Consider the following 17,322-nt stretch of genomic DNA (forward strand, 5'->3'; position numbering starts at 1 on the left):
CTGCCCAGGCTTCCCTCCATTGTTGTCCCTTTTGCACTTATGTCTGTGAGGAATGGCTCTGGATGTTGTCACCACACTCTACCCTGGACGCATCTGAGAGTTCAAGGACGGCCACCTTTTACTTAAGCAAACTTGTCCACAGACTGTGTGGGTCCCATTAGCTGAGAGCAGCCTCCACACTACAGTGATGCTCATCTTACGCTTTTCAGCTATGAGGGACTGTAGGATCTGTCCTGAGGGCCCTATACATTCTGCAGGTAGGAGAGCCATGCAGGGGGCTTGCTATTTGGTCAGTTCTTCTGGGTATTGCCTTGAGCTGAGAGCCTTTGGGAGGGCACATGCTCTTGTATTAAATGAGCTGGCTCCACTCTGGGCCTGGACTGTGCTGGGACTGTCTCTCATGCTCTCTCCTCCCAGTCTCTATCTGTTCCTAATTCTCTGTGAGTCCAACATCAAGCCTAGTGGTCAATCAGCCTTCATGCCAGTCCAGGAACACAGAGCCCTCACTGTCCTCTGAACAGGTTTCACAGGGCCCCTGATTTAGTCTCTTTGGTGTCCTATAGTGATAGAAACTCAAGTTTCTTAGGTCCCTAGGACTTGTTTTGCAGCCATTTAGAACAAGGTAGAGGTAAAGAAAGGTTGAAATAATGTCCTGCAGTTCTTCATGTTCACCACTGGAGGGCTGCACGCTGTTCTGTCCCTGCTGTGCCACTCAGCAAGCCCTCTCAGTCAGGCTCTGAGCCTGAAGCAGAGAACCACTGCTAAACCCAGTGCTCCCAAAATCTGGCTGCACCTCCAGGGATGCCTGCAGAGGATTCCCTAGGACCTTGAGGACCCAATTTGGGAATCTTGGGTGGTCAGGGTGCTGGAGCCAAAAGAGCTGTACGAGACATTACCTGGTATGTGACCTCTGTCCCTACATCCTGAGTAGCAGGACCCACAGTCCTGCGAAGGTCTCTGAGTGGCTGCTGAAAAGAGGTGGAGGAGGATATGGAGGGTGAAGAGGAGACGAGTAAGCGGGACCAAGGCAGGAGCACTGCCCGTCGACTGCTGTGGGAGCACTGCCCATCCACTGCTGTGGGAGCACTGCCCATACACTGCTGTGGTAGCACTGCCCATCCACTGCTGTGGGAGCACTGCCCATTCACTGCTGTGGTAGCACTGCCCACACACTGCTGTGGGAACACTGCCCATACACTGCTGTGGGAGCACTGCCCACAGACTGCTGTGGGAGCACTGCCCACACACTGCTGTGGGAGCACTGCCCATACACTGCTGTGGGAGCACTGCCCATACACTGCTGTGGGCTGTCCTGTCCTGGGCTCTTTCCTGCTGTAACTCTGAAGTACAAAGCAGATAGGACTGTCTGAGATGAGGACAGCTTCTGTTCTGAACTGTGAGAAGAAAAGACAGGCGCTCTCTGTGACATCCACCGGAGCACAGGGCCTCCCTCCCAAGTGATGCCATCTGCTCTGCAGAGTGGCTCCAGTCAGTGTCAGGAGAGGCGAGATTGCCTGTTTCTGAAAGCTGAGCTCTCCCCAACCACCCACAGACCCAGGAATTGTGCCTCCTCCGTGCCCATCTCTACTGGGGCCAGCGGCTCCCTCATGTCATTTCTTACTCCTGCCAGTCGGTTGTGTAATAGCCCATAGGATCTGGACTCAACTTCATTGGCCAAGGCCAGCTGCTCTTTACTTAGATAAGACTCCAAGAACAAGGCCAAACACAGTATTAATGGCCCATTGTTTGTGCTTGAGTTTCCTTCAGTGTAGCCCTGAGTGACCATTGCAGCCTGTGGCCAGGGATTCAGATTAGCATTGGCCAGGTCAGGGTCTTTGCTACCTGGTCCTGTAGCTCACCTCCACTGTAGTTCCATGTGTCCTGGCTGCTGCAGCTGCTCCAGGAACCACTAGATGTCTTCCCACAGAGGCTCACAGATCCTGTGGGCTCATCCACAGACATCTCATGCTCTCCCTGCTGGGAGTTAGGCTTGATGCACCCTGTGTGGGAGCTGCCAGGGCTTTAGGAAAACAGTGAGAGGCAATGGAGGAGATGTTGTCTGCTTCTCTTCTTGTCCTCCTTGCCCAGGGAGGTTCTGCTGCAGGGTTCCAGGTCTAGCAGGTCACTGATGTAGCATTCCCGGTAGCTCTTCTTCTCTGAGGGGAAAGCAACACAAGACCTGCTGAGGGAGGAACGTGAAGTACCCTGCACTCCTTAACTGGTGATGGTCAGAGTCCTGCCAACCGAGAGATGCATCTGCACCTGTGCGCATGGAGCAAAAGTCCACCCTTGTGGAATGAGCTCTGAGTTCCCATGACAGCTTGGAACTATGAACGGACTTTGTCCCCAGCAGCCTCCTATCATCCCCTTGGGATGGTTCTTCAGGCTGTGACACCTTGTCTCTTAGCTACAGAGCCATCCTGAGCAGCCCTGGGGGTCTATCACCCAGGAGAGGACCAGGTGAAAACAGAACCCATCAGTTCCTTCTGAGCATGTACAGTCGTGCAATATGCACCCGGCATCCCTGAGCGCCTGCCTTACAACATGGGTACAGAGTTCTACTTGCTTATGCTTCACAAATACATTCAGGCACACTCATCTCTCTCTCTTTCAAACACACACACACACACACACACACACACACACACACACACACACACCAAAGATAGGCACACAAACATTCGTACACACATGAATGTATACCCATGTACAGACACACAGAGGCATGCACACAGTCCACATCCCCCTACATACATGTACAGTAATACATGCATGCAAATACACAGACAGAGACACACACTCCTGTTTGTGCACTGTGGTTTCAGTGTGCGGCAAGTCAGGTCCTTTCTCAGTGGGGTCTTTGAAAAGTTGAGAGAACAATGAGTCTTTAGGCAGCGTTAACGCTATCCCCTTGCAGACAAACTTGCTTCTTTGTCTGTTTGCAGTGCTAAGGATGTAAGGAAAATGACACTGTAGAATCATATGCATCTTGGAGGGATGGAAAGGTCACTCCCACCTTTCATCCCAACCCTCAGAGGGAGGAACAGGAGCTGATGACCACCAGTAATGATGACTTGTAATGGAAGGTGTGGTCTGGACGCCCAGCCAGCCCAGCCAGCCAACCCCAGGAGCAGCTCTCAAGGGTTGATTTGCTACATCCTCAGATCATAGAGAGGGTGCGTGGCCATCAGGTAGGTGCCCAGACCCAGGTGGATCTAATACCGACTCTCTGCCTCCTCCAGCTGCTGTAGCCCCTGCAGCACAGGCTGCAAGCTGAGGTGGAACTGGTGGGTGCTACTAAGCTGTTGCAGCAGGTAACGGGAGCGCCAGGCATGGCCCGTTTAGAACAGCAGCTTCTGTGTTGCCAGCAGCCCTTCTCCCTGTATTCCCAGCTTCTTCCCCTGGACAGACAGGACAGACAATGTGACTTTGCAGTTTAGAAAATGGTTACAGCAGCAGCAGCAGCAGCAGCAGCAGCAGCAGCAGCAGCAGCAGCAGAAGAAGAAAACCTTAACGTAGGCCATTAGCCACAACTGGGCCCTGCCCCATCCTTCATTTGGAGAGCTCATGTCCCTGTGGAAACAGTCTCAGGGCCCTGTGAGTACCATCTCTCTGCAGCCTTAAGAATGCAGACGAAACCTGGGGCAGCCCCCCTATGTACACAAGTCTTGCTTGCAGGATTTTCAGTGAACCCTAATCAGTGCTTGGCCTGCCTGCTCTCCTCCATTCCTCACTGTCATGGCTTTGGGAATAAGGAAGGAGGGACAGAGGCTAACTGGTGTATCTCTAATTTCCCCTTTGTTGCTGAGTGGAAAATTGGTAATTGGTGGCAGCCAGAGCTATACATCTCTTGGAGAGCTCATCCCAGACATGGCTGTGAGGATCACAAGGATGAGTGATGTTTTGGAGAAAGAAAAATGAGGATGAAGTTGTTGAGTCCCAGGTTCTGAGGACTGCTGAGATTTATGGATGGATTTACCCTTCAGACACCCACCAGAACTGTTACCTTTAAATATGTATCCTGGGGAAGTCACAGAGCAACTGTGGAGTGTAGTCTTCCTCCTGAAAGACAGAGGTTATGTGGGATGCGGAAACGAGAGCGTGAGGTAGGATCTGGGGTAGCAGGAGACAGGAGAGAAAGAGGAGGGGTCCTCACCTGATAGATGGTCACTCCATTCAGAGTGAGACGCAGGAAAAGAGTAGGGTGGTCCTCCTCCTTTACCTAGAACACAGGACAGATGTTTAGGCTGTGTCTCTGGGCAAGTGGAAGGAGGTCTTTCTAACAGGCTAGAGGGCCCACAAACCAAGAGCTCTGTCCTGGCCTCTCGTTCCCCTACATATGCCCAGGGCACACGTGTATTTGGTATGCTACAATAGGTGTTTGTGTTCTGTGAACCCCTTAGACCAAAGTTGCACGCTTAGTGGAAGGCTGTGGAAGGCTGCGAACTGGGAGCAGAGGCCGTGCAGTATGCAGACATTGAATATGGGACCGCCAGAGAGGCCAACCATGATCTTCCAATCAATGTCAGACCAAACCAGTTAGAGCAGAGGCTGGGCAAAGGTTTACCAGAACTCAGACACCAGAGAAACTCAGTGTGCCACATCAGGACAGCCACCAGCTCACCACAGGCCATGCAGGCCCTAAGGACTGCCCTGCCTACACTAACTGCATTCTAAGTCATGCTGTCAACCAGGTGGCTCAGAAGCACTGTTGTCCTGGGAACCTTTGATCCCAAACCTCAGGGTCAGTCTTGTATATCCTGAGGAAGTGAACAGAATATCCTCAAGATGGCACGCATCCCTTATGAAGCATAACACTGCCTCATGTGGAGTCAGACCCTGCTGCTCATGGTGGATGGCAGGCACTTCCAGAGAAAAAGAACACACAAGGAGGGTGACAGACACACAGGAAGGGTGACACACACACAGGGAGGGTGACATATTTTCCTGTTCTTTTGGGAATAGGCATGTAGCATGAAGTACCTGCTCATAAGGACTAAGTCCTTTTGGTGGCCCAGGTCATCCTGTAACCCACTGGCAGCCAGGAGAAAGCAGGCCTTCTCTATGTGCAGAAACCTGGAACTCAGTATCTGTTCCTTCAGGTGGCAGTAGTACAGGTGACAGGCTTTCTTGCCAGTGAAAGGCAGCAGGGCAGAGGTTCTGGATGAGTGACTCGCCTATGTCAGCAGCACTGCACCCTCATCCATCCTAGGCCTGGCGTTCTGGTCCACAGGCCTCTGAGCTCTCTTGGTGGCCACTCCTTGGTCTGTCCATACACATGGCATCTCATATCACAGGGACCTTAGTGACACATGGATGAAGTCATCTGCCTATACCAACACAAGGGCTGTCCCTGTGGATAGAGCCCTCTAGCAGCTGAGATCACGGTGGCGGGGGTGGGGTGGGGTGGGGGGCAATTGGTATTATTTGAGAGATCTCCTGAATAGGAGACATGGAAGTCTCAGGCACAGGGCCACAGACTTGTCTCCTAGTCAGTCTACCTATGCTATGTCATCAGCTAGGCAAAAACAGTGAATCCCTCCTGAGAACCTCTCTCAGATCTTTTAGTATAGCCACCTGACCAGTTCAGGGAACCATATCCACCAGCCTACTGATTTTCCCTGCTGATATATCTCTAGGAATTTCCACATAATCATGCTTCCTCACTGTCCAGAAACTTCCTCTCTTCCCCCCAGAAGCCGTTCCTTCTGGAAATGCTCCCGAATGCTCCTTCAGACCTATTACATTATCAGCTTTGGGAAAATGTTCCTCATTCAGAACATACCACTTCCTGTTGTCTCTGCCACCTAGCTCTGTCTCTTAGAGATGAACCCTCAAGAATACTGATAACTCTTCTGTAAATATTAATATTCAGTTAAATCATTTTTTATAATTGGTTCTCAGTGTGCTATCTGGTTCCAGAAATAGGCAGATAGCAATTCTAATAGTGACACAGAAATAAGTTGGTTAATTTCTTCTCTTTCTTTCTTTTTCTTTCTTTCTTTCTTTCTTTCTTTCTTTCTTTCTTTCTTTCTTTCTTTCTTTCTTTCTTTCTTTCTTTCTTTCTCTCTCTCTCTCTCTCTCTCTCTCTCTCTCTCTTCTTTCTTTCTTTCTTTCTTTCTTTCTTTCTTTCTTTCTTTCTTTCTTTCTTTCTTTCTTTCTTTCTTTCTTTCTTTCTTTCTTTCTTTCTTTCTTTCTTGTCTTTAGGGAAGATGGACTCCAGGAGAAGGAATGGGGTCAGCAAAACAATTCTGTTGTTTGGATTAAAAATCATTGATATTGAGTCCATGCTGGCAAGAGTAGAAACCCAGAATAGGGAGAAGGCTTGGGGTTGATGAATTCTAAAGTACTTCGAGAAGATGAGAAGGTAAGAATTGTGGGCAAAATGAAAATGAAAATGAAGACAGAGGAGGGACCAGCACAGAGTAAAGTGGGTAGGACAAAGCACAAAGGTACCTGGGCCCTGCCTGCTTCTTTTTCTCTGGATTTTCTCCATGGGCCTCATTTCTGGGGGGAGACTCTGTGCTGCCTGCGGCGAGATTGATTTCCTCCTGTAAAGCAGCAACAGAGTCTCCTCATGGCATTTCGTACCCTCTTGGCCCATCCCCTGAAGCCTCGGGGCTGGGCCCTGGCCCTGCTGGGGATGGGCTTATTCTCTGAGGCACTGTGGGAGAGGGGATTGTCTTCTGGGATCGAATTGCTGCTGTTTTCAGTGATTCTGGTTGTTGTGTTAATACAGGGGACACTCATGGCAAATATGTGTTGTTGGTCCTCTGTGGGTTTCCACTGGAGTGGCCGCAAGTGAAGAAAATCAGGCCCAGTGGATGTTCTTCCTGCTCTTTGCCTAGCCTTCTGGCCATAGGTAGACTCTTGACCAGTGTAGGATGGTGAGACCAGTGGGCCAAGTATAGGAGCACTTCTGCTTGTCTTCATTCCTAAAGTAAAAGCAGCAGCAGCATCAATGGTCGGGAATGGGGCTGCCACTGGACTCACTGTCTGAGTCACTGTTGAGTAGACATGTCTCTGGAGAGCCTGTCCTTTTAGTAAAGTATAGCAAGCCATGGCTTGGTTATATTTCTGTTTACGTAGTGACTCGAGAATGTCTTGAGCTCGGAAGCCAAGATATTCCATGGCTTGGACAATGGTAGGGTCTGCCCTGGCAGGGATTAGATCCTTACAGGGATTTGGGAACATCTTCCAGTCCCCTTTAAACCAGGGGTGCAGCATCACCTCCATGGGTGTGGGCCTATATGTAGGGTGGATGGTCAGTAATAGACTAAGCAAGTCCTCTAGTTCTTGTGAGACCCCACAGGGGGCAGGATATACTCCTGCCACAACTTGTCTTTGCAGTTCATGGATGATCACAGAATCAAAAGGCACCTTCCCGACAATCATCAAATACAGGACCACACCTAAGGTCCACGAGTCGCTTTTGGTACCATCGTATCTTTTACCGAGGAAGAATTCTGGGGCACCAAAAGAGTAGGAACCACAGTGCTGACTGAGCATTTGACCAGGTTTGACTTTGGTACTAAAGCCAAAGTCGATTATTTTGATTTTTCCATTGTTATCGATCAGGATGTTATCAGGTTTCAGGTCCCTGTGCACGATACCATGTTCATGGCAGTAGCTCACGGCAGCTATTAGTTGTTTAAATATTTTCCAGGCCTCGTCCTCCTCTATGTGGCCAGAATTTTTGATGTATTGGTAGAGTTGTTGTCCTTCAAAAAATTCCATTACCAGGTATATGCTTTTTGTGGTCTCAATCACTTGTAGAAGTGAGATGATGTTGGGATGGTTGAGTGTTCTCATTATATTGGCCTCCATCATGGCTGACTGGAACCACTGCTTGCCCTTTTCAAGAACTTTGATGGCCACAGGTGTGCCTGTGAGCCGGTGTTGGGCCAGGAGGACCTTGGCGTTACTCCCTTGCCCGATGGTCCTCAAGACTTTGTATTGGGAGTGGAAGTCTTCCTCCTCAGAGATATGGGGCTCGAAGCTGAATGGTGGTAACTCCTCCTCACTATGTGTAGGTATTGAATCACTACTAATGCTACCTAAAAATAACATAAAAAGAATAGAATCAATGTAATGAAAAAGATGTAGGAAAACAGAAACCAAAATTAGTACACATGCTACGTAAAAACAAACAAAGAAAATGTGCTTGTCATAAAGGTAAGTAAAGGATAGAAAAATAGAATGAATATTATGAAAAATATATGGGGGAAAAGATAAAGTAAAAAAATGTAAGTAAAACCTAACCAAATAACGCACCCCAAACTAGAAACCCAAGAGTACACACATTCCAAATACAGATGATGAAACTAAAAAACATAGTCATAAAACAGGTTGATTGGGAGGGTTACAGTTGATTAATACTGTGATTGGATGTAGATTGAAGAAAAAAATCATATGAAAAAATGAGAGGCGAAAGCATTAGTAAAAGACAAAACAAATATAAATTCCCAGCACTTCAGTGAATATTCCATTTCATTTTAGGACGTAGTCTTTCCCAATGAAACCACACCTCCCCTGAGCAAAATATTGAAACTTAAAATTAAGCAATGACAAACAATAAGATAGTAAAATATCAGAGACTATTAAACCTACAACCATGGCCAAAAAGCCATAGAGTCTGGACTCAACTTCAGTGGCCAAGGCCAGCTGCTTTTTACCAGCACAAGACTCTGAGAACAAGACCGCACACAGTTTTGATGGCCCATTCTTTGTCCTTGAGTGGCCTTCAGTGTAGCCCTGAGTGACCATTGCAGCCTGTGGCCAGGGATTCAGATTAGCATTGGCCAGGTCAGGGTGTTTGCTCCCTGGTCCTGTAGCTCACCTCCACTGTAGTTCCATGTGTCCTGGCTGCTGCAGCTGCTCCAGAAACCACTAGATGTCTTCCCACAGAGGCTCACAGATCCTGTGGGCTCATCCACAGACATCTCAAGCTCTCCCTGCTGGAAAAGCCAAAGTGTCTTGAAAGGCAAATATGTATTAATTATAAGCCAATGACAACATGCCGTGAATAAATCACTAAACAATAATAATGCAAAAATAGGAAACCAAAATATATTGAAAATAGATAGACTGAAGCAGCCTGAAATGCATTAGGAAATAATCATAACAATAAAATATCATGTGAGAAAATAAATCCTAGGGAAAACAAAGTAGCCATCCAAATAAAGCATAAATAAAAATCAAAAGAGCAGCACTAAGGAGACACACAGCCAGTGGCCTTACAAATATGTGGTCTAATCTATCTCTTGAGCTCATTCCAAAGTCAATCAATAAATAAACAGCAAACTCTCTATATATGCCTTTAACCTGAGAGTATGTGGTGGTCATATCAAATCCCTGGGAGCTTCTGGTCAACCGGCCCCAGATTCTTGGCCAGTTTCAGGCCATTGAGTAAGTCTGTCTCAAAAATAATGTTGATGGCCTACCTTAGGTACAGCAGCCGGGCTGACTTCTCTCCTGTACACTCTCTTGCACCAAGGTACAAGCAATACAGATGCAAGAGACCAAGGGGTATGTGCACAGGCAGGTGCACAGACACAGATGCAGACGCAGACACAGACACAGACAGATACAGACACAGAACCAAACGGAGACAGACACAGACACAAGCACAGACAGACACAGAACCAAACACAGACACACACACAGACAGACACAGACAGAGAACCAATCACAGACACACACGGAGATGCAGACCCAGACACAGACACAGACACAAACAAAAAAGCACACACACAGGCAAAAATACACACACAAATACAAAAAAGTGAACTTACACACACACACAAATACAGACAAAGACACAAACACAAAAGCGCACTCACACACAAATACACAAATACACAAATACAGAAATGTGAATTTACACACACACACACACACACACACAGATACCGGCACAGACCCAAAAGCACACACACACAAATACACACACAAATACAGAAAAGCAAACTTACATACAAAAGCACACAGGAATACAAACTCTTACACAAACACAGAATTACACTACACACAATTACATAGAAACAGGTATATACCTGCACACACACACACACACACACTCACCAAACACACACTCCCTGGAAACACACCTATAAACTCACACAGTCCCACATACACTGACTCACACACTGGAACTATTATACACACACTCACACACAAGCAAATCCGTAAACACACACTCCTACACACACTGTAACATACACAGCCACACAGCACTCATACAAACCAATCCAACCACACACAGTCAATAGATACAATAAATTCGCAAAGAGCACCACTCCACAACTCCTCTCAACGCACTCAAAGAAATCCAGGCCTGCCCACAGCTTATCATCTATTGGCTAGAGCGCCTCACAATCTCTCCTCATGAGGTCATAATAGGAGCCCTCGTGGTTGGAAGGACTTCAAGGCTCTGGCTTAGGTGGGCTGTGAAGGTTGACACTAGGCTTTTAGAAATCAAAGCCTCTAGGATGATTTACTGTCCTTAGGTCTCTGGTTTGAATGTTTGCTGAACCTCCTGCTTTAAAACCATCATGTCTACCCTGTGTGTCACCTTTCCTTAGATTCTGACTGATTAGCCTCAAGCTGATGCTGCAGTTTAACTTTTAAGACAAAGCTGTGTTTCAAACTGAGACATCAGGGGAGACACTGTTCTCATATTTCCTCAGAAAGGCTCTAGGTTCTCATCAAACACCTGAGACAGGGCTGCAGGAATAGGCAGAGCACTTCCCTCCCAAGGTGTGGACTTGAGTTTGAATCCTCAGAACCCACATCAAAGATGGATGCAGCAGCAAAGTCTGTAAGCCCAGCATCCCTGGGTGGTGGGGGTTGGGAGTAGGAAACGGGGTGTGCAGGTGTGGGCACCTGTCCAGAGGATGGCCTCTGACAGGACATAAGTGTAGGAGTATACATGTACACCTGACACATGATGGGGTAAGACGCACATGTAAACACCCTTTCCCCCAGCGAGGTCGGCGTGATCCATGGAAAACCAAGTCCATACTGAGTGTAGGGCTCACATTAGACACTGAGGTCCGAAGGTGGACCAGGCATGTGTGAGGACCAGGTGCTCTGTGCTCCCTGGGACCAGGTGCTCTGTGCTGTCTGGGACCCAATGGATTTTTCAATATTCTTTTCCACTTTTCAAACAATGAGTTGTCATTGTTTTCTAAGAAAGTGTGATGGGACACATAGAACCATTTTAGACAAGAATAGCTGGTCCTTTGTGGATCCAGGCTCTAAACCCAGGTCTTACAGTGCCAGGGGACTGACTGCAAGCAGTTCAAAATATCGTTAGTAATAATTTAATGTTTTCAATGATGAGGAGCAGGACTACAGCCCAGCAGGTCAGGATAAGTACCCCAGCACAAGGAAGTCTCATGGACACCTTCCTGCTGCTACTTTTAAGCTGCAACAGTCCCCTTGTCAGCCACGCCCAGCCTCAGATGGCATCTCTCTCTGCAAATCCCTTCTGAATCCCTTGGCCAAAGCCAACTACTGCTTACAAAGCAGGCCATCCGCTGCCCCTGCCAGGCACACCAAGCCTATAGTGTCATGGTCACTGGAAAGGTCAGGGTAAAAGAGGGAATGGAGAATTGTGCCTCCCAGTCCTTGATGACTGAGCCTGGAATCGCTGTAACCCTGGCACTTGGCAAGGTCCATGGAGACCCTGCCCGCCTTGGGGCTGGGTTTTATCTGATCACTCGCAGCACGTGGTTTCCTTCTTCCTCTAATGGCGGCCTTTGTGCTAATCCTCTCTGAATTTAGCCTTTCTCCTCAAATTTCTTTTATACTTAAAGGTATTCTATCTCGTTAATCCATTGATTACAGTCAGTCAATGGGAGAGGGGAAAGGCTTCCGCCCTGGGGAGGATGAGGAGGCGGGATCGGGAATGCGCTGGGAAAGAGATGCCACCAGTTCAGCTGTGTATTCAAGGCCACAGTGAGGCGACTTGTGTTGTACAAGCACTATGGGGACACTGTTGTTCTTGTGAAGGGAGGAGCAAAGCCCAATGTTCCAGGAGCCACTAAGCTAGGCTGGTAAAGGAGGCTGTTGGTAGGCACAGCGCATGCGCATTAACAGCCAGTGAACTATAACCCCAGTATTTAGCCACGCCCTCCAGTCGTTATCACTGGGATTTTCAGAATGGAGGAGGTTGTGGTCGCTTCAGCATCAAGTGCGGGTGAGTGTGAAGGGAACCCAGGGAGTTTGAAACCGTCCCTCTGAGCTCTCAGGGATATGGGGAACCGAGGAGACCTGGGGTTGTCTTGGTGGCACTGTTGTGAGTCTGATCTTGAGCTCCCTTGGGATGGATACCAAGTCCGGCTGCCTTGTTTTCAGGATCTTAGGGCAGTTGGACCTGTTTTCTCCCAACGCGCCTTAGGTTCCTTCCTCCAACTCCCACTTGGGAGGTCTCTGACCTCACAGCTGCTGCTTCTGCAATCAGGGTGTCCTGACCTGTCACCTCCCTCAGCTCTGCTGAACATCTGCAGAGTGAGCACTTTTAGTACAGATGTGAACAACAGTAATGACATAATCCTCGACGTTGCCCTCTTAGTGCACACATACGAACACATAGATCAACAAAGTGAACAAAAATATAAATACCATGAGTGGTAATGGCTGCCAAGCAGAGATTCTGAACCTTACATGATCTAAAATCAGATCCATGCAAAAGTTGGAGAGGACAAGTGTGCACTGCAGGGACAGGAAGCTCCTGTTGAACACAGCAGACTGAGGGGTTAGAAGACAGAGGTTTCAGTGAAAGTGGTCTGTGACCAGCCAGGGCTCAGTGCTGTACTGGAAACAACTTAGAGGTGGAGGGCATGGGAGCTCAGGCCACACAGGCTAATGGTCAGTTGCTAAAGGCTTCTGTCTACCAGTTATGAAGACACTACAGAAGTGATCTTAACCAGAAAAGGTGATCTGATGTGCCTCTTAACAGTGAGTTTGCAGCAGGTAGAGCTTCTTGTCCAGAGAGATCAGATGACTGCAGGAGCAGCCGCATTAAAGACAAGGCTTGGCTTCCTGACACAACAGAAGGAGAGCTGTGGGCATGCTCTGGAGAAAACTGGTGAGAGCCACAGGCAACGTTTAGGATCTTTGCAGTTTGTATAAGTGTACTTTGAAGGAAGAAGCATTATTTTTGGCAACAAGTTCTAAGTTCCATGAGGACAGAATAGCTCTGCCTGCTTCAAGGCTCACCTTAGCTATACAGAAGCTGGGATTTTGATCTTCCAGATTTTTGGTTTTTTGCTTTTTTTATTTGATATAATTTATTTACATTTCAAATGATTTCCCCTTTTCTAGCCCCCCACTCCTCGAAAGTCCCATAAGCCCCCTTCTCTTTCCCTGTCCTCCCACCCACCCCTTCCCACTTACCCGTTCTGGTTTTGCCGAATACTGTTTCACTGAGTCTTTCCAGAACCAGGGGCCACTCCTCCTTTTTTCTAGTACCTCATTTGATGTGTGGATTATGTTTTGGGTATTCCAGTTTTCTAGGTTAACATCCACTTATTAGTGAGTGCATACCAAGATTCACCTTTTGAGTCTGGGTTACCTCACTTAGTATGATGTTCTCTAGCTCCATCCATTTGCCTAAGAATTTCATGAATTCATTGTTTCTAATGGCTGAATAGTACTCCATTGTGTAGATACACCACAGTTTTTGCATCCACTCTTCTGTTGAGGGATACCTGGATTCTTTCCAACATCTGGCAATTATAAATACGGCTGCTATGAACATAGTAGAGCATGTATCCTTATTACATGGTGGGGAATCCTCTGGGTATATGGCCAGGAGTGGTATAGCAGGATCTTCTGGAAGTGAGGTGCCCAGTTTTCGGAGGAACCGCCAGACTGATTTCCAGACTGGTTGTACCAATTTGCAACCCCACCAGCAGTGGAGGAGTGTTCCTCTTTCTCCACACCCTCTCCAACACCTGCTGTCTCCTGAAGTTTTAATCTTAGCCATTCTGACTGGTGTAAGATGAAATCTTAGGGTTGTTTTGATTTGCATTTCCCTAATGACTAATGAAGTTGAGCATTTTTTAAGATGCTTCTCCGCCATCCGAAGTTCTTCAGGTGAGAATTCTTTGTTTAACTCTGTACACCATTTTTTAATAGGGTTGTTCGGTTTTCTGGAGTCTTACTTCTTGAGTTCTTTATATATATTGGATATTAGCCCTCTATCTGATGTAGGATTGGTGAAGATCTTTTCCCAATTTGTTGGTTGCCGATTTGTCCTCTTGATGGTGTCCTTTGCCTTACAGAAACTTTGTAATTTTATGAGGTCCCATTTGTCAATTCTTGCTCTTAGAGCATACGATATTGGTATTCTGTTCAGAAACGTTCTCCCTGTACCGATGTCCTCAAGGGTCTTCCCCAGTTTCTTTTCTATTAGCTTCAGAGTGTCTGGCTTTATGTGGAGGTCCTTGATCCATTTGGATTTGAGCTTAGTACAAGGAGACAAGGATGGATCAATTCGCATTCTTCTGCATGCTGACCTCCAGTTGAACCAGCACCATTTGTTGAAAAGGCTATCTTTTTTCCATTGGATGTTTTCAGCCTCTTTGTTGAGGATCAAGTGGCCATAGGTGTGTGGGTTCATTTCTGGATCTTCAATTCTGTTCCATTGATCCTCCTGCCTGTCACTGTACCAATACCATGCAGTTTTTAACACTATTGCTCTGTAGTATTGCTTGAGGTCAGGGATACTGATTCCCCCAGATTATCTTTTGTTGCTGAGAATAGTTTTAGCTATCCTGGGTTTTTTGTTGTTCCAGATGAATTTGATAATTGCTCTTTCTAACTCTGTGAAGAATTGAGTTGGGATTTTGATGGGTATTGCATTGAATCTGTATATTGCTTTTGGCTTTTTTGCCTTTTTTTGTTCTTGTATTTTTTAAAGCATGTTCTTTTATTGAAAAAGGACTTAAAAACATTTTATGATAAAATTGAACATTCACATGGAGTATATTTCTGATAAAATAGTAGAGACATAGAAAAAGACATTAAAATTGACAATTTTCATGAAAAGTAAAGTGATAGACATAAAAACATTGCTAATTTGAATGATAAAGGAAGTATGAACATTTTATGATAGAATTGAAGATTTACGTGGAAAATATTTCTGATAAAATTGTAGACAAATGTAGAAAAACGTTAAAATTGAAGATTGTCATGGAAAATTTTTTATAAATATAATAATCGTTGGCATAAAAGTATTACTAAGTTGATTGAAACTGGAATTATAAACACTTTCTGGTAAAGTTCTAAATGGTGTCATGTGGAATCTCAGGGCTGATTTGATTTGCATTTCCCTGATGACTAAGTATGGTGAACAGTTCTTTAAGTGCTTCTCAGCCATTCAGTATTCCTCAGTTGTGAATTCCTTGGTTAGCACTCTATCTCGGTTTTAATATGGTTATTTGGTTCTCTGTAGCCTAACTTTTTGAGTACTCTTTATATTTTTGTTATTAGCCTCTAATGGATATATGGTTGGTAATGATCTTTTCCCAATCTGTGGGTTGCAATTTTGTCCTTTATAGTGTCCTTTGCCTTATAGAAGCTTTTCAATTTTATGAGGTCCCATTTTTTTTAAAGATTTATTTATTTATTATATGTAAGTACACTGTAGGTGTCTTCAGATACCAGAAGAGGGTGTCACATCTCTTTACAGATGGTTGTGAGCCACCATGTGGTTGCTGGGATTTGAACTCATGACCTTCGGAAGAGCAGTCAGTGCTCTTACCCACTGAGCCATCTCTCCAGCCCTATGAGGTCCCATTTGTTAATTGTTCATCTAGAGCATAAGCCATTATTTTTTGTAGAAGAAAATTTCCCCTGTACCCATGTGTTCAATGCCCTTCCCCACTTCCATTAGATCAGAATATGCGGTTTTATGTGGAGGTCCCTTATCCACTTGGACTTGAGCATTGTATAAGGAATTAAGAATAGATCAATTTTCATTCTTCTACATGCTGACTGCCAGTTGAACCAGCACCATTTATTGAAAATGCCGACTTTTTAGCCACTGCATTGATTTGGCTTCTTTGTCAACTGTCAAGTGACCGTAGGTTTCTGGGTGCATTTCTGGGTCTTCAAGGCTGTTCAATCCATATTCCTGTTTGTCTCTGTGCCATCACCGTGTGCATTTTCTCACTTTTGTTCTCTGCTACAGGTTGAGGTCAGGGATGGCGATTTCCCAGAAATTCTTTCATTGTTGAGAAGGGTTCTTGCTATCCTGGGTTTTTCCCTATTCCAAATGATTTAGATGTTTTCTCTTCCCATCTCTATGAAGAATTGAGTTGGAATTTTGATGGAGATTGCATTAAATTTGCAGATTGCTTTTGGTAAGATGCCCATTTTTACTGTATTAATCCTGACCATCCATGAGCATGGGAGATCTTTTTATCTTACTTCTTGGATTTCTTTTTTCAGGGACTTGAAATTCTTGTCATATAGATTTTTCACTTACTTGATTAGAGTCACACCAAGATATTTTATATTATTTGTGACTATATTGAAGGATATTATTTCTATAATGTCTTTCCCAGCCAATTTATCCTTTGAGCAGAAAAGGCTTCTGATTTATTAGAGTTAATTTTATATCTAGCCACTTTTGTGAAGTTGTTTATGTGCTGTAGGACCTCTCTGGTAGAATTTTGGGGTCACTTTTGTGTACTATCATATCATCCTCAAATAGTGGTATCTTAACTTCCTCCTTGCCAATTTGTATCCCTTTGATGTCCATTGATTGTCTAATTGCTTTGGCTAGAACTTTGAGTACTGTATTGACTAGGGAGATGGATAGGAAGAGAGGGAGAGAGGGAGAGAGAGGGAAAGGGAGAGGGGGGGAGAGAGATGGAGAGGAAGAGGGAGAGGGAGATGAGAGGAGAGAGAGATGGAGAGGGAAGGGGGAGGAAAAGGGAGATGGTGAGAGAGATGGAGAGGGAGAGGGAAAGGGAGAGGGAGATGGGGGAGAGGGAGAGGGAGAGAGACAGAGGGAGAGAGACAGAGAAAGAGAGAACAGCCTTTTCTTCTCCCCGATTTTAGCGGAGTTGGTTTGAGTTTCTATTTAGTTTTATGTTGGCCACTGGTTTGATGTCTATTGCTTTTATTATAAGTAGGTATCAACCTTAAATTCCTGATCATTCTAATAATTTTAACATGAAGGGTGTTGCATTTTTTCAAAGACTTTTGCAGCTTCTAATGTGATGATCATTTGTTTTTTTGTGTTTCTTTCTTTGAGGACATGGGCACAGGGGAAAAGTTCCTGAACAGATCACAAATAGCTCATGC

The 17,322-nt window shown here is 45.9% G+C and overlaps 1 protein-coding gene across 1 annotated transcript; it reads right to left on the reverse strand.

The window, feature by feature from the left end:
- Positions 1 to 6,501: 6,501 nt before the first annotated feature.
- Positions 6,502 to 8,942, reverse strand: LOC127673744 (sperm motility kinase Y-like). The gene is made up of 2 exons (XM_052169515.1): positions 8,840 to 8,942; positions 6,502 to 8,057 (listed from the first exon to the last, which is right to left on the reverse strand). The coding sequence occupies exons 1-2, from the start codon at positions 8,940 to 8,942 to the stop codon at positions 6,502 to 6,504; spliced, it is 1,659 nt and encodes a 552-aa protein (XP_052025475.1).
- Between the last annotated feature and the right edge of the window lie 8,380 nt (positions 8,943 to 17,322).

Source organism: Apodemus sylvaticus, chromosome 23 (assembly GCF_947179515.1).
Source record: "Apodemus sylvaticus chromosome 23, mApoSyl1.1, whole genome shotgun sequence".
Taxonomy (NCBI): Eukaryota; Metazoa; Chordata; class Mammalia; order Rodentia; family Muridae; genus Apodemus; species Apodemus sylvaticus.

Excerpts from the sequence above, each read along its gene's own strand:
- LOC127673744 (XM_052169515.1), bottom strand. The coding sequence starts at position 8,942 with ATGTCTGTGGATGAGCCCACAGGATCTGTGAGCCTCTGTGGGAAGACA. Across the intron at positions 8,058-8,839 it reads CACATGGAACTACAGTGGAG|GTAGCATTAGTAGTGATTCA; the intron begins GTGAGCTACAGG and ends TGTTATTTTTAG.